We start from the raw sequence: 23403 nt of genomic DNA on the forward strand, positions 1-23403 counted from the left end.
CTGGGGTAGAGCAGCAGTCCCCATGCAGGTCAGTGCTGCTCTGCACGAAGGGCTGTGCTGGCCCCCAGCAAACTGCCCCCGCCTGCTGCCTCTGGGCTCACACAGCTCCCTTAGGAATGGCTCTTCACAGACCCCTCTGATTACTTCAGTTAACATTCACAGAGTCCCTTGAGCAGCTTAAATTGCAGGCCTTCACCAGTCAAGCTCTTTTTGTTGGAGAGAGATAGAAGAGCCCTTATTAGAACAATTTAGCAAGATGGTCTCAAGAGACATATCTGCAGCCCAGCAGCCTCTTCTCATGGCTCTTCTAGCACAACTGGAGCTGTGAGGCAGCTGCCCTCAGCTCCACACCCTGCCATTTGCAAATCATCTGAAAGATATCATCACTCTTGTGAAAGTCTCCCAGCAAGGGCAGTGGAGGGAAGGAGAGCCCTTCCTGCAAAGTTAGCTGCTGGCATGCAGCCACGTGTGGCCTAATTACTGCAACAGGTCTGCAGGTTCTCTCCCAGTCTTCTGGGCTGCACCATGGAGAGCAGTGATACCAATGGAGGGACAGTGATAAACCACTGAGACCATAAATTCTTCAGATTGTGCAATTGGATCTGGAAAAGTATGTCTGTCTGTAATGTATCTTTAAACCTTTAATCATTATGGATTAGTGTCAACAATTCAGGCTTATTTTAAATATTAAGGTTAGAATTCAACCTATCTGTATATTAACAGTGGCACAAACACTTTCAAGGTCAGGCTTAAGACTGCTTGAGATGCAGACACTCAGAGTCTTAAGTAGTAAGTATTAATTAATTAAGTACTGCCTATTTGTAAAGCACTCTGAACAGCCATCATGTTGTAAGTACCAAGTATTATTTCTGTCTGAAATATCCAGGTTTGGCTTGCTGGTTCCTGGGGTTTGCAAGTGGAAAGGAAAGAAGGACAGAGCAAGCCTCAGCTGCTTTACAGTGCCCTTGCAGCCCATGCTGAGCTGTGCCTGCCTGCTGCAGAGCAGCCCAGAGGAAGGAGAGGGAACAGCAGCATCAGGGATGACTGATGACAGGGGAAAGCATTTGCTGTCCTCAGTAAGAGGATCAAGTGCCAATAAGCAGACTCCAGAGGATATGAAGATGGATTTACTCCTCCCCTCTCCCACAGGGACTTCTCATGGTGGCTCGAGGCCCCTCTTTGGCTGAGCTGTGATGACAGGGCACAGCTGAGGCCCCATTAACATCATTCCTGCTTTTGAAACATTGGTACCAGCAAGTCCCACTGACCAGAGACAGATGAGCAGCTCTGAAAGAGGTCAGGCTCCTGAGCCCCTGTGTGAGCCTGCATCCATCTCACAAATGCAGTGAGAGTCTGTGGAACTGGAGGACTGGAAGTAAAATATTCCACATTGGAACAATAAGCATGTGTGGTAGGCATAAAGGCACAGAGCTCAGACTTCATTAAGGTAGTTTTTATATTTTGAAAAGCAATATTAAAAAACACTGGAAAATGCAAGATAAACATAACAGTTGCTTCTACAAGTTTTAACCTTGTATTGCTTGGCCATTTTAACATATAAATTATTGCTTACTAGCGCTCATAAATACACGACACAATAATATGTACAGAGGCAAACAAGCATGAAATATGCAAAGGAAAACATTGGCAACATTGATTCTGGTAAATCAGATTATTTCATACATACCAGGTCTCATGATGGTGGATAACTACTAGCTGTAGTCCCTGAGAAGTTAGGTAAATACCTTGATTTGGGGGTTTCTGTTTTATTACTTTTAATGCAAGCTGACACGGTTATGGCACTCAAGAGGGAACAGGCAGGTGTTCTTACTCAGCTCATTGACTTCATCCCAGTCTTTAACAGTGTATAAGATGACAATAAATAGGCTATGCAAATAAATATTACTCTGCTTAAATGTTTAGTATTTACATCTTCCTTTGAAATTTTTACAGCAGAACAGGTCTTATTTCTGATAACACCCTTTCTTTTGCCACTGCTATGCAAATGAAATTTATTGCTATTCAAGATGATGTTGGAACCAAAAAGCTGTGTTAGAGAAACATCTAAATTTGTTGCAACAAAATCCCACTTCAAAGAGGTCCAAAGTCACACAGCTCTTTCCTTTGTTCTATCTAATTACTCCTCTTAGGTACGAAAAAAAAAAGTGTGCAGAGTATTTAACCCCAGATGTGATTGCGATAAATGGAATTTACAAGATTTATAGATTTTATACCACATAACCTAATTGCACTATTGAAGGATGTTAAAAAATCACACAATATCACCAGTGCTGGACCCTGGGAGAGGCTGTATAGTGCTGCCCTTCCCTAATACAGGGTTTACTTCTAGTTCTCCTCCTAACTTCCACATCTTCAAACTGCTTGCCAGTCTGCAGCAAAGCTCTGCAATACTTCACCAGTGGAATGAAGACATAGAAGGGCCTTTTTTTAATTAGACATATTAGCCACAGGTTTGGGCTATTTACTTTTCCTTTATAGTAACAGTCCTAAGGCCCAATTCTCAACACTTAATTGATGCAGCCATGTTGGATCCTCACACCTGAAACTTGAATCTGAGTTATACAGGGCATTACAAAAACTAGTTTGCAAAGCTGTGACAAGTTGTCTAATTAGTCACTGCAGAGATAACAAGGTAAAGGCTGGCTGTGTGCCTTCAGACTGATTTTATGCCAGCTGCAAGTGACAGACAACACCTGATTTAGTGTGAAATTACAGATGTGCAGAAAGCCAACACCTCAGCTGGCTCAAAGCCTATTGGGATGAGTTAACCCATCCCTTTACTTCATTTTGAGTTGGCAGAATGAGGAGAGTTCCAGGTAAGTCTATCAGGCTTTCCAATCAGACCCTCAGCACAGAGTCATCTTTCTTTTTTTTTTTCTTTTTTTTTTTCTTTCCTTCTTTCATTTTCTTGTCTTTTATTCTTCTCCAACTCAGCTGCTGCTTCACCCACAGTAGCCACCAAAAGTATCACAGAGCCAAATGCAGTGAACTGAGAAAGAGCCCCACCTTCTCACCCTGAATACCTCTGAATGCTCCCTCTCCCACAGATTTCCAGAACAACTTTGTGGACTAGAGTGTTACACCTCACAAGCTGAAGCATGCAGGCTGGTCTACATACAGGTTCCTAAAAATAATGCCACAGTAAAAAAAAATTCACAAGAGGGAGCTCAAAACCCAGGAAAGCATCCAGGTAATGCAGCTATGTTGGGAATTCTAAGTGCTGTAGCCCTAGGAAGAACTGCAGAAACACAAGCAGCAAATTGTATCTGGTTTTTGTTCTTACACTGCAAAAAGGAGCCCACCACAGCTAGTATCTTCATTTGAACAGTTTTGGTCTGTTTGCACAAAAAAGTTATTTACAATATGTGCAGTCACATCTACAGAAGAACATAGGAAATTTTTACTCCATGGCCAGCAAGAGTTTATTTTTTTTTCTTTTTACTGGGTAAAAAGAAATTTCTTTTTTCTTAAAAAAAAATCATATAGTATTTGATAATAACAAAGTACAAGCAAATACATTTCTGAAACATCTGTTTCCTTTACAATAGATCTATACAATATTTCACAGATGGGAAAACTGAATGCATTCTACAGATTCCCCCACAGACTACTGTTAAAGCTGCTTTTTTTTTTTTAAATCACTTTAAACCAGAGATAACACAATTAGGAAGAGCATGCTACTTCAGTATTCCCACATTTTAGTAAAGGAGCATTTTCTTGGAAGTCTTCCTCACGTGGAAGACATACAACAGAGATGGGTAAGCAATGCAATGTGTCCTCCCTGCTCTGTAAAGAGACCTTCACTGGCACTGTGAGTCAGTGCACAAAGACATGCCAAGGAGCACCCTCTGCACATTCCTGTGGGATTCACTGGATCATCTCAGGGCTGCTCCTTAGCACTGGAAACCAGGTGATGGTGGTGTTTGAGATGTAGGTCAGATGTAGACATTACTTTAGAAATGCTGCCTCAGCACAGGCCCAGATGCAGTACTTTTACCTACATGAGAATTGTCATGGGGAGGGCTGTGAAAGGGACAAAAGCAGTTAAGGCACTCTGATGCTGAGAGCCTGGTGTGTCTGCAGGTAATTACACTGGTACCCTGTAAGGGGCACCTTTCTGAGCTTTACAAACTAAAAGCATGTGCAAGTTAGGTGAAATTTTACTTCCTGAAATGGTATTTCCAATGGGGGGAATTAGAAATGTAGATGGATCTAGGCATTTGCCTGTGAATAGATACAAAAAAAGGTGTAATCCAAGCAGAAAACAAAGTTCCTGCTATAATAATTTATAACACATTAACTGCAGGAGCCAGTGCTAAATCTGAGATAACTGAAAAGGAAGAAAATAATATGTTTTCAGTATACAAACAATTGTGTCCATAAATTGCAACAGAAGTGTATTGGCTCCTACAGTATGTTTTAGAAAGCATATTTTTACAGGAGCCATAACAGAGTGAACTGTTTACTGCTGACCTCCACATCACAACACATTCTTGAGTTTCATCTGGTTGCACTGCCTTGTTAGATTCCTGCTCCAGGTTGCTCACACATCTCAAATGCTATGCTCCAGTGGACTCATGGGAGCTGCACAGATTGCACATTATTTTTGGCAACAATACTTTGGCAGCCTTGAATTAGTGAGGTACATACTGTGGTGAACTGGGAATCAACCCCCTTGCGGCATGTTGCTCGCTGAAATGTTTTGCTGCTGTGACACGACTATTCCTTTCCTTCTAATACTGGCAGAATCTGCATTGAAAGCTACACAGGACCAAACAATATTTTCACAGAAACCAAGCTGCTGAGCTCAAAGGACACTGCTCTGCTGCCTCAGGTCCCAGGGAGCAGCGGGAATGGCACCAAGCTTGCCCTGCAATCCTGCGAGCAGCTCCTTTGCTGGCTCTTGCCTGATTTTCCTGCGCACGTTGTGTGAGCTACTGATAAAACTCAGTAAACCGTTCTCCTATAGGGAAGCAACATGCTTGGCATCAACATTCACTTAATTCAAAGTGCTGCAGTTACAAGGTTACATGAAGCTGTGCACGCTCACGCTCGCGGCTCTATCCTGTGAGAGAGCTCAAACAGAGCTTGCTGGTTGTCGATGACATGCAGGTGGTGGACGTACGGCTTCAGCTCGTGGTGCTCTTTCGAAGGAACTTCATTGCCTGCAAGACAGGAGAAAGGGGATGGATCAGAAAGCTGCGCCTTGCCTGCTGCTCCTCTGTCCTCTGTCACAAAGTCACTGCTGTGCCACGTGCCGGGTGCTAGACAGCCAAAGGAAAGACAGCCAGTAACCCAAAGGACTTGCTGCTCAAGTGCAATGAATGAGGTAACAGCTAGATAGAGAACAGGAGAGAAGAAGAAGAAAAAAAAAGGCAATTCTGGGCAGCCAGCATGCATAAAGGAGGGCGACATGAGGATGACAAGAAGCTGACTCTTCCCAAGAGGAAGATTTAATTCTACTGGCAGTAGAGGCAGTCCATCCCCTGTAAGGGTGCTTCAAGGGTTCCTTTGTGCTGCTCTGGCAGCACAATGGGACCTTGAGCAGGGGTGGGTATCCCAGCCTGCAACTCTTTAAAATTTTTAACCCAGTCCACAAGACAGCAGGCCCTGGATGATTTTCTTCAGAGCCAGTGAAAGGTGACAGCACAGCAGATGGATATGAAACCTCTTCAAAGCTGCTCTGACAGGCCCCTGTGTTTTGATCTGTTAGGCTTTTGATTTCTGATCTTGTAACAGAGACAAAAGTCACGCTGCCATTTCATGGGAGTTTATGCAGCAAGAGGAATTAGCTGTGTAACAGGCAGTCTGAAGGGTGGCCTGAATAGCAGCTGTTCTCTGGTACAAGCTTTATCCTCAAAATGGGCTTGTGGGACCTTCCTGTGAAACCATCCAGCATGGCTGGTACCAGCAGAGACAGATAAAATAAAGCCAAGCCCAAGATCCTTCAAGACAGGCAGAGAAAGCAACATTGCTGACTTCTGGCAGATGAGCAAAGCTGGAAAGCTCAATTCATATCCATGTCCTCAATATTACCTTAAACTGAAAAAAAAAAAAAAACCTTCAAAACTCCCTGAACCAATCAGCTTAACTCATACACTTCTTCCCTCTCCTTTGTTTCATTATCATCCTTTTCTCCACACTCTCCAGCTGTATGAGCAAGTTTCCAGGAATCACCAACCCCTTGTTTCTGAAGACAGGTGTGTGGTGCTGTGTGTGTAACACGGGATGTGAATGCAGCCAGCTCTGCCTGTGGCTGCTGATGGGGCTCCTGGGCAGCTGCCCTAAAGAGCTCTTGCAGAGCAGCCATCTCACTTGAGCAGTGCTGGAGAGAACAGGATAATGTGATAAATTTCTGTCAGGCTACAGAGCTGACCTTTCTGTTCTGAGGGAACAGGATCCCAGCAGCTGTGCTGCTCATAGTGAAAAACATTTGTATTTCTCATTAACACCTCGAATAACAAAAGCTTGAATTATGTTGTTTTTTCAAGCTGTTCTTCCTCACTTTGGAAATGCTATTATTTGTTTTCAGGATTTAGGATATAAATGTTATTTGCTTTAAACAGGCATTTCTGTTTTACTTGGAATCTAACCAGTTTCTAATCCAGAAACAATTTGGCCAGCAAGCTTAATATACATGATACAGTTCATAAACAATAATAATATTCCTTGCTTAGTTTTGTTTGAATTTCTTCCTAGAGTGAGATGCCTGCTGCTCTTAGGCCAATCTGGGAACTGATGCAGTAGAAAGATTCACATTCCTGAGAGCAAAATAAGCCCACTAGAAAAGGAAACTGTCCATAAAGTCTCAATAAATATTCAGTGAATTCATTTCATGCCTAAACGAATTTTAGGGAAAAAAAAGTGCCTACAGGGATGTCTGTATAAGCTGCTTTTTAAATGCCAGCTTCATAATAAATCAAGTCTGTGCTAAAATAAAATAACAATTGCCTACTTCAAACTACCAGATTATATGATAAATCTCAGTTATTAACCTTGGATTTATGCTGCAAGATTTACAAAATCACTTGGAAAAATAAAAAAGGCAAAAACAAGTGAAAGATGGGCAGGGAAAATGCAAAAAGCCCTCACATCACTGAAAGGAAACAATGTTACTTTTCATAATGCCAAATAGGAGACCTTTTAATTTACAGAGGTATGGTTTGGATTAATCAATATTTCCTTCTATATCTGAATTAAAAGAAGGCACATCTTGCTCCTTCTCCCCTGCTTTGTCTCTTACATACATTTACATACATTTATATCTATATATTTTATATATCTCTTTTTAGAAAAATTACTGAAGAACCATAATACTGAGCAGTCATTGTATAAAGGTAATACTGTATAGACATGTAGTAATTCTATAGAGCAAATGTTTAACAGAACTCTTAAAAGTACCTATTATTCTCCAAGGTATCTGTATTTATAATTAAAATTATGATTATTGTTCTTTTTGTTGGAGTCAATGCTGACAGCTGCTGAAAAGTCAGTGGAAAAAAGTTATTATTCAACTCTATTTTCCCCAAGGCTGCAGCACTGTTCTGAACTTCTCTTTGAAAAAGAGGTTTTAGTGGCCTCAATAAATGACATATTTAGTGGGTTTGGCTTAAAAACTAACTGCTTCCTAAAGTAGTTCTTCTGTCCCCTTCCTGTATTTAACATCTCTGCAGAGAATAAGAACACTGAGAAGGAGAAAAGCAAGGTTTCTCCTCTAAGCAGCAGAACAAAGAGAGCTGAAGTTTTCTGGCATGGTCCCTCAGGGTTGGATTCTCTAGTGGCTAATAAGGCAGAAAGAACAACAAAAAAAAATATTTTTAAAAAAGCAACAAAAAAAGTCCTCTGTGCAGCTGAGGCACTCACAGTCCTTGCCTCCAGCATTGATCCTCCAGTGTCTAAAGCAGGCACAGCTATATTTGCAGCTTCCCCTAGAAGAGGAAACAAGCCCCTCATTTCTTCCTACTCAACCACTTTCACAAAACCCACTGGATCCTCATACCTTCGAGACTTGTAGAGTTTTGTGAAACGTCCTTGAGAAGCCCAGACAAACACACAATTGCTCTTGGTGAAGAGCTGAGTGAGAAGCTGTGGGGATGAGTACCATCCTTTAGCTGCTGGAAGCCAAGGCAGCTGTGAATTCCTTACCAAAACACTGGGACTGGCAGGAGACTGAGCTAACTCCTTGATAGCTGGGAAAGGCAGAAACAGCAGCATACACCAGGGGCCTCCATTGCTGAGTGCAGCTGGCACAGATCTTACACAGGCTTTGGAAGAGATGGCAATGTTTGCAGGAAAGTAATTTACTAAAATTTGGAAGCCGTTCCTAGAAACATTTTGTAAACTAAAGCTAAAACTGTGGGTTTTGCTGTGTTGATCTTCCAAAAATGATGCCTTCTCTTGACCATTGGTTAAATAGGTTTTGACCACATTCTGTATTAAACCTGAGCAACTGGAAAGAAAACGGGGAAAAAACACCAAACCAAAAACTCAACAAACCCTCAAGGATGTACAAAGGCAAAAGAAATAGGAAATTTTGTCTACTCACCAAATTGGTTATTTCTGCAATGTCTCAATGACCGAACAGTATCTGCAATCATGTGCTGCAAAGACAAAACAATAAACATCAGTGCAAAGACCTAGGAGAGATTCTGTCATCAGAAAAGCCTGAAAAATCTCCTTGCCCTACACTGAACAGAAAAAAGCAACTGTGGTAAGGTAGAAAATGAAGACAGCAGGAGAATCTTTGCTCTTTGGTATCTTAGTGATACCATTTGATGAAACAGGGTTAGTCAGGATGTCTTATTGATATCACACAGATTAAATGAGAACAACTCCCTAGGAACCTATGGAAAGTGGTAATGAAAAATAACCAAACAATTGCTCATTTTTATTACAGCAACTTTTATTAAACTGAAAACCTACAGCAAGGAAGGCCTGTGGACTGGGTGAGCGCTTTGGTGTTCAACCCCAGCTTTAGTGCATTATCTAAGGTACTATGTAGTCTGCAGCCTCTCCTCCTGCCTCCACATCTGTATAATTGGACTGTAAGCCTCTCTGTGGCACAGACTGCACCCCTTAGTGTTCACTTGTGTAATGCCACCACACTCAGGCATCACTCTCAGCCAGGCAGTTCTCTCAGCCTGACCAGCACAAAATAAAAGAGCCCACGGCCCAAATGCTGCAGAGCAAGCACCCTGGCAGCTCCACAGGTATGTACCAAGTAAAACTGTCCTGTAGGTATGCTGCTTTAACAAAAGATAGTGCTTACAGGGATATTGGATGTTCACTTACATTAAGCAGAGGAAACAAAAGGTTTAAATTTGGTTTCTCATTCAGGCTCTGGTCATCAATTTATACAAAAATTGGGATTATTCACTACAAATCAGTAGAGGGAGCTTATTTTTACAAGATACTACCCACAAAGTTCTTAAGCCATTACTTTTTAAAAATTTTACTGTTTCTGAGGCAATTCCTCACCAAATCTAGTAAATAAAAGAAGCAAATTGCAGTTAGCAGGAATGATCTGAAAGCTCATGCAAACAGCTGATGCTCATTTTACATGTCCCTCAAAAATTTTTAGAGGTGGAAAGCATTAATTGTCTTGAACAGAGTACGTTTAAGACCAGACTGATGCAGAAAAGCTCATCTCTCAACATCCTGGGAGTGGCTTACAAGGCTCCTCCACAGAAAAGCTTATCATGAGAGCACATTTAATGGAAACTTCATATTTCTTTCATCAGTAAATCAAAATAATTTTTCTTGTTACCCGCTGTGCTTCATTTGCCATGAAATTACACAATCTCTTGTGCTGATGTCCTTGCACTGATTATAATGAAGTTCTAATGAGACGATCTAGATTTCACGATCAATAATGTGAGTACTGGCAGTACTGAAACTTCCACCAGTGCTGCTGCTGTGATGTTTCCCAGCCAACACTCTCTGCATTTGGATTTTACAAGTCAGAAAAACCCACCCATCCCATACACTGTAACTCTTTACTGTCTCTCCTTTGAAGTCAGTCACTGTGAGGGTTCGTCCCAGGGCTGGCTTCTGTAGGTGATGCTCTGGTGAGGGAAGAACCTCTTAGTGCAACATTTAAAGCAGAATTGCAGATCCTCTGCCCTTAGTGTTCTAATTATGAATTTCTCTCTGGTTTCAATTCTCTGGGACCCAAAAGTAATGCAGAAGCATTACAGCCAATGTATCTGCAAAGCAAATGCTATCTCCTGTCTGCTTAAACAGGTGCTTGAATACTTGTTAGTGTGATAAGTAACACACATTTCTGTGGCTTTTCAGCCCCCGGGATCATTAGCACTTTTTTCACTGAGGACAGCAGAGCCTCGGGCTTGGGGTTGCACAGATATTTGGGGGGGTGGGTTAACCCACAGCTGCACATACACAGTCCTTACAGCTGAAGGCTCTGGGTAAGCAGGTGTTATCGAAAAGGGTAATGGCCATTGACCTGTAATAGAGTTTGCTGGAGTGTGGCTAAGACATGTCATTGCTAAGACATAGCTGAAGGCTGGAGAGAAAAACCTGAAGAAGCCACATTTGAGTGAAACAGCTAAGAAAATACCACGGAAATTCCTTGAGATGTGACCATGTAAGGCTATATTTTCATTTATTCCTTCAGATTTAGTTGAAGAAGTAAGTATAATACTAAATATTGATCTAACATTATAATAGACTAGATTTTACACAAAATGCAATTAAATAAACCACTGCAACCCCTTCACCTTTGCTAAAGCTAGGTAACATTCCTGAAACAACAGATCACTTCTTTTCCTTCTCTTGGCAAATTTCCTTCTTTACATTTTGAGTTAACTTTGTATCCACTGCTATAATTTCATGTCAAATAAAATCCAGTCATGGTAGGATTGCTGAGATCTAAGAATATAAAAGAAGCAGGGATTGTAGGGAGAAGGATCTTTAATAAAAGAAACTAATACACTTGGAAAAAATAATGGTTCAGACTGACAAGTCCTCCTTCAGGTGGGATGTTTAATGTAGAAATGAAATATTTCAAAATAGTAATCCAAACGGAGACACAAGAAACCATCTTTGCTTTGAAATTCATAAGTGGAAATTCTAGTCATTTATGACAGTAAGTTCCTTCCCCAAAGCAGTAATCTGCTATGGTAGAATAATTCCTTTCTTCTTTTTCTGCAACAGCAAATTTGCAGGTGAGGTTCAGTGGCTTAATCCAAATCGAGCAGGAGTCAATGTCAATCCTAATTTTTCTCAGCTAAGGCCAGAAAGTGCTCAGCACTTCAGTACAGAGCACCGAGGAGGACATTGTTCTTCAGGACAAAGCCCTTACAATTAGAAAAGAAACACGACTGATGAATAGGTGATCATGCGTACTGCATCCTGTGAGTTCATGGCCACTGACTCAATCCAACTGAGCCAGGGCAATACCAGTGTGCAGCCCGAGTTTCCACTACACTGAAATTTAAATCTCTCCTAAGCCCCCACTTCCTAAGCTTGCACTATTGCCTGCATTCATATGCACAGGGCTGCATGAGACAGCATGTTTCTGAGAGCGTGATCTGAATGACAATTTGGAGGAAGCGTCAATCAGAACAACTCTCACCCCACAGCCATCACCTCAGCCTCTCCCCCCTTGCCATTTAAAATGCCCATTATCCATTTGAATGGAAAAGGTGAGATCCTGGCTCACTGAAGTCAATTAGCACAGCTCCCACTGCCTCTGGAAACACAATGGAGACAGAAAGGAAAGGGATTCTTACCCCAGGAAGCCCAGCATGCATTAAACATATACACGATTACACAACAAACAAACAAACAAACACAGCCTGCTAAGGCTGGACAAGAATTAGATTCTACATATTCACTAAATAAATATATGGGCCAGTGGAAGGATTTTAATAACAATTATGGTGCATCAAGGGCTAGTTTAATTTACATGTTAATTGGATGTACTTCCAAGAGGCAATGAAGAAGAACATGCTAATGAGTTTTATGAAAACACCTAAAGGTCAAACAGTTAATGGACTTGGAACAAGAAAACCTTTCATTAAATGCAAATTAGTATTCTTGTAAACTCTGCAACAAGAAAAGGTACAGAAATCAAATAGAAACATGAAAAAAAGGAGCTCAGGTTCAAAAGTGAGAGCCTACATCTGCTTACAAGTTGAAAGACAACCTATATTATGATAGAATGTGAAAATATGTTCAACATCAGGTTCATTAATAATTCCATGGTTGTGTGTTCATTCCCAACCAAGTGTAAACACATGGAGAAAATAGTTGGGCACAATTCACCAACCAGAGCCATCTGCAATAAGAGTTCCATGGCACACCTGGACAATTGCAAAGAACATTTTGGTTTCTTGGTCAAATACTATAGGCCAAGAAAAAAAAAATTCCAAGCTTCTCTACTCCACCACTGTTCAGATATATAGACTTTGGCTTTTAGTGCCATAGAATCACAGACTAAGCTGAGCTGGAAGGAATCCACAAGGATCATTGAGTCCAGTTCCTGGCCCTGCACAGCACCATGCCCATGAATCCCATCACGTGCCTGAGAGCATTGTCCAAACTCTTCTTGAACTCTGTCAGGCTTGTGCCATGACCACTTCCATGTGGGAGCCCGTTCCAGTGCCCAAACACTCTCTGGGTGAAGAACCTTTTCCTGATATCCAACCTAAACCTCCCCTGACACAACTTCAGGCCATTCCTCGAGTTCTGTCCTGGTCACCACAGAGAAGGGATCAGTGCCTGCCCCTCCTCTTCCCCTCAGGAGGAAGCTCTAGACTGTAATGAGCTCTTCTCTAGGTTGAACAGACCAAGTTCATGAAAATGTTACCAGAGAAAACCCCCAAACTGAACAAAACCAACCAACCACAAAGCAACAACAAAAACCAAACAAACCACCAAAAACCAACACAAATTAGGCAACTCAAACCTCTCTCAGTAATTCCATGCCAGAGTAGATGCCATATGATGCCTAGAGTGAATGTGTCCAAAAAGACATCATCAAGTGTCCTTATGCATAAAAAATACACTACTGATATTTACAGTTAGTTTAATTTGTACTTCAAACATTATTTTCTTCCTCATTTAACATAGATCAAAAAGTTTAACTTTCATTTAAGATCCCTAAAATTACAATACCACTTGCGGATGATAAACTAGAGAAAACTGAGGGGAAAAACAAAAAGGAAACATAATTCAGAGAAAGCTGAAGCAGGAGAATTTAACTAATATGAAGCAGCCCACCAGGTGATGCAAAGGAATTGATCTCACTGGGTATAAATGAAGAGTGGACTGTGTAGCAGTGATGATGGCCATTATTGGTTCAGCCATTTTATACAGAAGTAGAGGAGAAAAGAAGAAGAGAGAGAAGCAGAGGAAAAGAGCAGGGGAAAGAGACTTGTCTGTTTCATCCTGCTTGCTCTTTTCTACCCCTGATTATTTCCTCGTGGGTTAGGCCAAAAGAAAACCTTACAGTGTTACAAGATAAGGAAAGCAAAGGGAAGAAGAGAACATAAATGTTTTGAAAAACAGGAAGGATAAAATTAGCTTACCAGCTTTTCAAAATTAACAAGGTTATCCAGAAACGTTTTATTTCCTTCATGGATGAATGTTACATCTGGGGGAAAAAAAAGGAAAAACAATTACTATTCACAACCTCTTTTTTAATGCAAATAAATAAAATTACTAAACAGCAACAAAAAGAAAGAAAAAAAAAAGTAAGTATCCCATTAAGGATTGAGACAATATCTTGTAACAGTGAAAAAAAAAGCCTGGCCTAATGATGACATGCAGAGATTATTAGATAACAACGATATTTACACATTGTTAAGAAGAAGACTATTTTTAAGTGGGGGCAAGGATTTCTTATTAAACCTGATCTGTGCTACTTCTGGGATGTATAATGTACAGAAGATGGCTGGGAGCAGGGGAGGGCACCCAGAGGGATGGCCTTGCATGGCCCAGGCTGGGACAGGTCTGTCCCTGAGCCCAGAGCCCCACGGGGGCAGAACCACCAGGTTCTAGAGATGGCTCTGACACCCCTTCATCTCCCTCTGTGGGACAAAGGACTGTAAAGTCCTCCCCAAAGACAAGTCCCCAGCAGCGGACAGCCAGAGAGGTTAATCACAGACACCAAAGTACAAAGTACAAAGCCTTGAAATAAGCATCATGCCTGGGGAAAAACGCTTTTATGTAGTGTTGTTGGAGGGAATTTGCAAAGGCAACAAAAAGGTCAGAGGAAAAGGTCTGTATTTGGCCCCAGGAAGAGAACTGAACACAGTGTAATGAACTGGGGGGAGGGAATATCAAGCAAAATAAACGTTGCCAAGTTAGGATACAATTAAAACAGTAGCTCAAGGCCATTTTTTCTGTTTTTCTAATGCGTATTAGGTCAGAAGTGAGACCTATCTTGGACATGAAGTACCAAGAATATGAATAGATTCCCTGAGGAAGTGGAGGCTCTGACTTCAATAGTGCACCCTGCAGGTTACTGACAGCACAGGCAGCAGCACCACAGCCCTGACCAGCTCTCCTGCATGGGAGGGTACCCAGGAGATCCATGAGCAGAAATCGCTGGAGGAATGAGATGGCATTCCAATAGCATTACTCCCGAACAGTCCCAGCCGTGGATGCCAGCGGGAGAACAGCACACAGTGAATGGGACAAGAGTCCCTCCCAGCAGAGGTGTCAGCCTCCAGCCCAGCAGCCAAACTGTGCCCTCAGCACGTCCTCACCTCTAGGACTCCCTGTGATACCCACACGGACCCCGCGGTTATGGGGCATTTCAGGAGAGGAAACCTGCAGAGAAGCTTTGTCACACACGGCCCCCCATCCACCTCTACCTTCACCTTCTCTCAAAGCAGCCAAGCTGATTTATTTCCTTGGATTTCAAAGGCTCACTCTGTGCCTGAGGGGCATTTTGTAATTGCTTGGAATTGAAATGCTAAACGGCTTCAAATGCGGCTGGAAACCCGGGGCTGGGACTCTCCCGGGGGGCGATGGAGAGCCCCTGTGCCCCTAGGGTTGGGCTGGGACAGACAGGATGCCAGCCCGGACATGCAGAAAGCACAGCACATGCTGCCAAAACCTCCAGCAGCACCTCCCCTAGCCCCGGGCTGCATCCCAAAAAGCAGAGGGAAAGGAGGGACCCTCTGCACCTCCTCTGCTGGGCTGCTTGGGGCACCCAGGGAAAGGGACACAGAAAGGACGCAACTTCAGGACACAGGCAGTGCTTGTGTCTGTACCAGTGCACTTAAAAACTGTCCATCACTTCTAATGAAAAACCTATACTGGAAGCAGAAATTTTCACACAGCTTTTTAAGTCATTGACAGCAATGTGTGTATCTCTGAGGGCAGAAGGAACAGAAATTTGCTTTGCAGCCAACAACTAAGAGTCTAGATAAATTCAGTGGAGCAGAAAATTGCATCTGAACTAGGTTATAAGGGTATATCACAGTATTTTATTACATATTTGAAAAATCTGCCTGATTCTCAAAAGCTGTGTCTGTGTGCTGTGAGAGCTCTGCATTTAAATTTAATTAACTTTTAAGAGGACACTCTGAAGTTATTTTTCATAATTTAAGATTTTTCTTTTTTTTTTTTTAATTGAAACTACTTTTGTTCCTATTGTGATGAAATACACCAATTTGCCATGTTATTAATGATTTCTATGTTACCCATTCCTATTCTACTGGTCTTGGAAATGACCTTAATACAAATATGCTTGATATGGAATAAATTCCATTGCATTGTGCAATATTCTGGGAATTAACAACCTTGGCAGCATCTCCTTATGGACCACTGTACTGAAGGACATTACTGCATTAATTTCAAAGTCTGCTTGCTATCTCCAATTCAAGTTAAAGATACAAATGCTGTCTAGGTGCACGTTCTTACACACCAAATTGTAATGCTGTGCAAACATCATTGCTACAAGTGACTTGTGTCTGCTGCTTTTGTTTGCAGGCAAGAGGTACTCCAGAACACTTTGAAAATTTTGATTTTGAAGCCTTGATAATTGTATCCATCTGAATTATTGCAAACTCCTTTGATGTGTGCAAAGAGGGGAAGTGTCTGGTGGCCCCCAAACTGTCACCAACTGATCTGGAGAACTGCCTTCACACATTTCACAGCAGCAGGTTGGAATAAACAGCCTAAAGAGAACACTTTCAGAACACAGGAATAAACAAGTGAATTTGCCATGTTCAAAGACTAGGCAATTAATAATTAATGACTCCAAGACAATGGAATATTTTAAGTACATGCCACTTAATTAGTTGCCCAGCTCATTGCATTAGCAAGTAGTTGTACTTTATTTTAAGACTTTAAAAAAATTATTTTAGATAGTAAGATTTTATTTATCTCTTTCAGACCTATAAGAGACTTGGAAATCCCCTCCTCTAGGAGGGAGGCATCTCCCAGCAGGCACCTCAGAGCAGCAGAATGACCATGGCCACTGGCTCAGGGGCCTGCAGGGTCACACTTCCCAACTGAAGGGGATGTGGCCAAAGCCAAAGCACACAGCTCTATCTACACTTGACAGGACACCATGAAGTTTTAAGACCCATGTGAAAATTGGGATCTTCCCACTGTCTTGAAAGAGAGTTTTTTATTATCCAGACCAAGTGCCTTGTCAATACCACTATATCTGTCACATACTCATCTTAAGAGCATCCAAAGAAAAAATCACCTTACAGAAGGTGGTTAAAATCACTTGTTTTAATTAACAACAGTGAAGAGCAGCCAAGCTTTTACCTTACCTTTCAGAAGTAAGGGCATGAAGGGGATTTTCGGAGATTTCATTTTCTTGAATGCATCTCTGTAAGCTTTGTGATTCAGAGAAGGATCCTACAAAACCATTTGAGTAATAGACAGAAAAATCAATAGGCTATAAAAAGAGCAATTCTAAATCCATTACAGGCTTATGATCTGAACATGATTTAGATATAAAAGGTTTCTTTGGGATGCAAGGTAGCTAAAGGTTTTCTAAGCCAGCTGACATGCTAAACTGAACAGGAACGTAAACAGTGAAAGGAACAAAAGCAATTATGTTCCTCTAGATGAAGCAGTGCTAAATTGAGAGGAAACTGCAGAATAGATTCACTTGGACTGCTCTTTAATTTCCCCACAAATTTCTATTAGCAAAATCCCTTACTATATAGCAGAAAATGTATCCCCGAATGTATTGCTGATTAACTTCTTTAAAAAAACCAAAACAAACATCACCAAACAGCAACAAAAAATACCAACAAAAACTGCTTTAAGATCCATGGAGCATGCTGGAGACTTTCAAAGAAAATAAGGTAGCATGTTTCTGTGGCATTGTGTAGGCAGTTCAAAAAGTCATCTCAATTTCCAATGTAAACACCAGCTCACACAGAATCTTTAAAACACATTCATTTATAATGAACTCCAAGTACAGAAGCATGACAGCTGGTAAAGGCTGCATCTCCTGTTCCCCGTGCCAGGCAGTGATCTTACCATGCACCCACTTCCGTGACAGCCAGAGGAAACATTTGTTTATTCTGCTTTGATAATGCTGACAAAGACCCTTCAGCCTCAGATTTCGACATTTGTTTTTTTAAAACTTGAGCTGGTCTCTTTTTCTCCTGATCTGCAGCATATTGCTTCAGATAAAGGTTGATTAGGTACCAGGGAAAAGGAACAGCTCCCAAATTGATCCTTCCTCCCTCTGTCAGGCACAGAGCCTCTCTCCTTTTCATGTTTGCAGACCACCCTGGAGCTCTGGAGAGCCACGTGGCCTTCAGCAAATCACAGATCTGACATGACAAGTCCAACTCCAGACAATAACAGGCAGACTCCAAACAAATTAGGAAGAAGGAAGGCAGGTAAATCTAGCAATGTTCTTCTGCTGCCAACATCATACTTACCGTCAAGCTTTCAAGTTCAGTGAAAAGCTTCTTGAACTTCCCAGGAATTTTCTGAAGTGTTGGAAAACAGAGAGGGAAAGAAAAAAAAAAAAAAAAAAAAAAAAAAAAAAAAAAAAAAAGAGAGAATTTGATTTAGGCAGAAAAATGCTGAGGCATTTTCTTTTCCATGAGACTGCTCTGGGTGAAATGCCTGCTGCTGAAAGCACCAACAGGCACTTAACCCCAGCTCCTCAGCTCCCAGGGCCCTCATTACAGACCATGTTCTGGGCAAGGCCAGCAAGGAACTGGGCCCTGCAGCCTCATCCTGGGGACCCGCATCCTTCTAGCATGGAAACTGCTTGTTAGCAGCTAGTTTTACTTTCTTCTCCAGCTTCCATGACTAAACATCCATATCAAGCTAGATGCAGTAACTGAGAATTCAGAAACTGATCACATTCATGTTAAATAATTTCTTGTAATCAATCTTGCCCCAGAACATGGGTTCTAGAAATTGACAGGTCTCACACTCAGTGCTGCTTTGTACATCATGCCAGTGCTGATCAGGGTTAACACTGGCACATACTGGTGCCAAAGTGAGACATTTCCTTAATGAAATGATTACTCTGTCTCTGGTATCTGCTCCTAATCCCACAGAGAGGTGCATAAAAGACTTTCTAAGGGAGCCCAGGCACAAACTACTGTCTTGCCCCTCATGTCAATACCTGCTCTACTCCACAAACATCCACTTTCTTTGTCTCTAAAATGCTTTAATGGATTCACATCACTACACTCAAAGCAATTGTTTGCAATTTAAATTTTCATGCTGGTATTTCAAACTTGAAGGATGGTGTGTGGACCTTAAAGCCTGTCTATTTTTTCCAGCCATAATAGTTAGTCTAGTAAAACAGATCCCCTCTTAGTACAAATCCTGTCTTGTCTTTGTCCTTAGATCCTGACAGCCACAGTGACATTACCAAGGGAAAAGAGATTTAGAACAATTAGATTAAATGGATGTGTACAATTAAAATGCTAAAATGATTGAACATGGAACTGCAATTGCATTTTTTTTCTATCTTAAATCGAGGAAAGCGAGGCTCATTAAAACAGTGGATACTGTAGGAAAAAAAGTAGAATATACTTGGGAGCATACTACTTGTTCAAGAAATCAAGCGCAGAGTCAATATGATTTAGTCTAAATGGCTGCTTAAATTTAGGTTGTTTCATTTACATGTGTAAGTAATTATAATTAATTTAAAAACATTGCTCTACTTTCTAGAAGTCACATTACTAATGCAAATAACCTTCTGCTTTTGAAACTTCCAGTGCAATGAAGTTTTACAAATAAAAAAAAGAAAGGATGTGACTTGATAAATATTTTACACACAGAAACGTGACATATTTACAGTGGTACATATGCAGAGGCATTCTTTGTTCTGACAAGCAACACATTCTGCTCTTCCTGAGAGAAGTCCCGGGGCAGTGCATGATCTCCAGAGGCCTCAGCACAGAGCAGAGTTCTGCATGGCTCTGTGCAGGAGAGATCTGCATCACTGCCTTTCAGATCATACTTGGTCTCTTCCACTCTCCTACCAGAGAAATGGAATGAAGGCAACTTAGCAGGACGCCAAGGCAAATGCTCCCCAGAGAGGTGTTTCAGAGATATCAGAGGCAAGGGTCCTGTATCACTGTCCTCATGTATGTAGTTTTTCTAAAACTTTTATTTTATCTCTTATTTAAGTCAGCTCTTCCTTGCATATCTGAATCCCTGTAAACAGTCACTGTCCCTGTTTCTGTGTGTGTCAAAGCCTCAGACATACAAGTGATGTTTCCATATGTGTGGTTCTAGCTGGGGGGGCAGACTTTGCTCTGGACAGTGTCAGACAGGTTTGTCAGTCTCTAGTGGCCCTCTGGTCCCAGCTGTTGGTGCTCAAACGTATCTCCAAGGCAGGAGATCACAGCCCTTCTCTGTCACTGTATTACAGATTGGTATTTTTGGAGTCCTGCCCACCTGTGGTGTTAAGGGCATGAAGGAGGGATAAGGCTTCAACCCACCCAGGTCAATTTATCCTTCCCCAGTATTTGGGTCATCAGCAGATACAGTAAACTTGCAGATACTGTAACTCAACATGGATGCCATTTGGATGGAATCAAAAAAATCACAACAGAAATACAGATCCCAGGGGGACCCTCCTTTAAACACATTCATACTCTGTAGCAACCAGTAGCTTTTCAAGCAAATAATCTCTGTTCCCCAATATGCTCCTTATTCATGGCTCATTTCCTAACTTTGTTGTTCAAGATGAGCAGCTGCAAAAAAACCCTGATGAAAGACAACTAAAGAAGGTTTATTTCTACTTTGTTGTTTTGTCTTTTTAATTAAATTATTCCAGAATAAGGTATTGCTTGTTTGGAGCCACCTTTATAAGACCTTCTGTTCTGACATCTACTTAAAATCCTAGAATAATTTATTTTGTTTTAAGGGGATAAGATCTCCATGCTTTGTTCTTATTTAAAACTCTGGAAGGACACATTTAAGTGTTTGGTTTTTTTTAATACCAGCGTATCTAAGGTTTCAGGTCACAAAGAATTTTCTCCACCAACATTTCCTCCATGTTTGATTTCAGCATGAAAAAATATTAATCAGAAAGAAAAGGTAATTCACCAGTATACAGCATTTGTGCAAAATGGTTTTGACAGTGTCTGAAAGATATAAAGATGGGTCTTACCTCCCAGGTCTGAGACAGCCGGCTGACAGATGCAGTGTTGAGACCCATAACAATTGCAAAGAATGAATTCAGATTTCTTTGGGCTTTACAGCTGAGGAATGAAAATATGATTTTTTTCTACTCAGAATCAGCAAGAAATGGAATGCACACATATCCTAGGTTACTGAGTCTCATTTCAACCCTCAGCACTAACATACAATCATCTTCCATATAATGAACTCATTAAATGTCCTCTCATAACCACCTGCAGTCTAGGCGATGGGGTCTCTGAGAAGTTTTTTAGAAAATGTTCTACTGTCTCATCAACCCTGTTGTTGGCAGGTTAATTTTTTTCCCTTTGCTGTCAAAAGTAACTTTCCCTTTTCAATGTTCAAGTTACTCCCAGCTGTCCTTTACCATACAGAATAACTCCTTGACCTCTATTCTGTTGTATAATAAATATTTTCATCTTCTTTTTCATCTTTTCTGTAAATTGTACAACATAGGTTCCTCCAATTTCTCTTTGTAGTTGTGGCCTGCAATTTGCTTTTCCATATTGTTATTATCGTTCATTGAATTCTTTGTAATTTATTTTAAGTCATATTTAACTCTTATTTCCTTCACTACTTTCTCATGTAGTGAGACAGTGGGGAGGGAAGAAGAAATATAATTACTGTTCTACGTTCTTATGCAAGCATAAAACAAACAGCAAATTATTTATTTGGAACAGCATCACATTTTGTCCTTTCTTTTAATTTGTCATCTTTTATCACCCAAGGACCTCTGTCACAGTGCTGTTCTTTACAATCATGCATTTATTTCTTCAGCTCAGTATTAGCATTCTGTAGCTGAATTACTTCGCATCTATCTAAATTAAATCTTATCCTACTGTTGTTTGCACATGCCACTAGACTCCTTAGATAATTTTTTTTTCTTATCTATCCTCCAGTGCATTTGCAATCCCTCATCATTTTTATTGTCTGAAAATCTGGTTAGTGTTCAATTTACATATGCCTATAAAGCAGTTGTAGCTAGTACTGGTTCCAGTACAGGTCCCAGTTTGCTCAATTCCTCTATTTTTTGACATTTTACTGTATACAATCAACCATGCTTATTTCTAGTTCATTAGGAAACTTGAAATCCTGAAATACTGAGTCCTTTTAAAACAAAAATATTGCCCTGTGTCATGCAGATTTTTGGAGACCATACAAATATATGGGTGCATTTGTGTGTGAGAGTGCAAATACTCTTTTAAGACAATTTAAAGTTCCACTGGCTTCACTGGGATTTATCATCCGTACATGCCAAGGCCTTAGCCTGGAAAATGGCCAGAAGTTGTTCCAAGTTTTATAAAGCCTGCCCTTATCACTGTGTACTATCTTGAGACAGTGTATTTCTCACTTCACTTCAGCTGTCTTTGAGTTAATCCTAACTTTGTTGCTTAGATTCTCTTTATCATGAAAGCCAGGCAGCTCCCAAAGGCAACTCATTTCAAAGCAAGGAAGGTGTCCAATGCAGCCTGTATGAACTGTCTGCTGGGTGCACCAACTCCTGACAGCCAGCTGTGCAGAGAAGGGATGTCTGTCACAGCCAGCCGCTGCTTGCTTGGGGAGCAACAAGGCTGCTCTTGTAATCTTTTTGTTCTAACCTTACATTGACTTGTTTCTTTAACTCCCCAGGAAGTTTTTTTTTTCTAAAAACATGCTAATTAATTTTGTTTATTGAACCACTTGTCTTCTTTTAGACTACTCATCAAAAGAAGCAAATGGATCTGTTTTCCAAACACTCTGTCTCCCTTTTATGTATTGACACACTTGTGTAAAATGCGTTCCTCAACAGCAAAGCACACAGATGATGAACATGAAATCTTAGCCCTGGTGGTTTCCTGACCAGACAAAGATTCCTGGCTGAACCAGTGAGCAGAGAAGAGGGAGCAGCCAGAGCTGTCCATAGTTCCCTCCCTCTCTGCCTTAGTCATAAACAGAACCTCCAGCAGGAGGGCTGCTTGGCTTGTCTCATGATGTGTTTAGCACACCATCCTTCCACCCTAATTGTTCCTCTCTCATCAACTCTTCCAGAACTGATGAGATACAGTGGGGTGTTCATTTAGAAAGCAGTTTTTATGACAAAAAAATCCTGTGAAAACTACACATTCTCTTATTTTATCACCTACATTCTCCAGTGGTGGGTGCTTCTGCAATACACGGGGAGAGCCTGTCTACTGTTTACTGACAATTGTATTTGGTCTCTATAACTTTGGCTTTTCACTTAACAGAATAGGATCCATAAAAATAGAGCAACACTTTAGTCTGGTAACAAATATATTCTTATTCATGTAGGACTGACACAAAACTTTTCCTGGGATGCAAATTAATGCTACAATGGTGCAAGCAAGCCACATGGAACCAACCATTTTTTGATCATTGGTAGGGTGAGAAATGAACATATTACTGGATACCACACAACTTGCAAACTAAATCGGATCACATTTATGAGTTACACTAGATTAGATTAGAAGAATTAATTTCTCTAAAGGCACTGCTTCAGCAGAGAACAGTCCTCTGTAAGTGCCTTGCAAATTAAATCAGCCCAGTTGATGAAGGGAACAATTTATACATTTTCCACAACTATGCATATTCAAATATTGCAGAAGACCAACAAGTGGAGAGAGAGGTGAGAAGGATGATTGCATATATTTAAATTTCTCCATTTCCTTTTCCTTGGTTACTAAGACAAAGAGTGATTACAGAGAAAAGAAGGCTCTGTGTATAGTATATATTTGTATGCTACTGCAAGACATAGAATAAATG

General features: G+C 41.0%; 1 protein-coding gene across 1 annotated transcript in view; it reads right to left on the reverse strand.

Moving 5' to 3' along the window:
• Nucleotides 1-1438: 1438 nt before the first annotated feature.
• The window catches only part of RAPGEF5 (Rap guanine nucleotide exchange factor 5), a 156381-nt gene continuing 134416 nt past the window's right edge, over nt 1439-23403 (reverse strand). The window contains exons 21-26 of the mRNA XM_063153017.1: nt 20615-20705; nt 17910-17960; nt 16779-16866; nt 13572-13636; nt 8567-8621; nt 1439-5186 (exon numbers count right to left, since the gene is read on the reverse strand). Of these exons, the coding sequence (XP_063009087.1) occupies nt 5068-5186; nt 8567-8621; nt 13572-13636; nt 16779-16866; nt 17910-17960; nt 20615-20705 (469 nt within the window). The 3' untranslated portion in view covers nt 1439-5067. The remainder of the gene's footprint in view (nt 5187-8566; nt 8622-13571; nt 13637-16778; nt 16867-17909; nt 17961-20614; nt 20706-23403) is intronic.

The sequence above is a fragment of the Melospiza melodia genome, chromosome 1 (genome assembly GCF_035770615.1).
Source record: "Melospiza melodia melodia isolate bMelMel2 chromosome 1, bMelMel2.pri, whole genome shotgun sequence".
NCBI classification, from domain to species: domain Eukaryota; kingdom Metazoa; phylum Chordata; class Aves; order Passeriformes; family Passerellidae; genus Melospiza; species Melospiza melodia.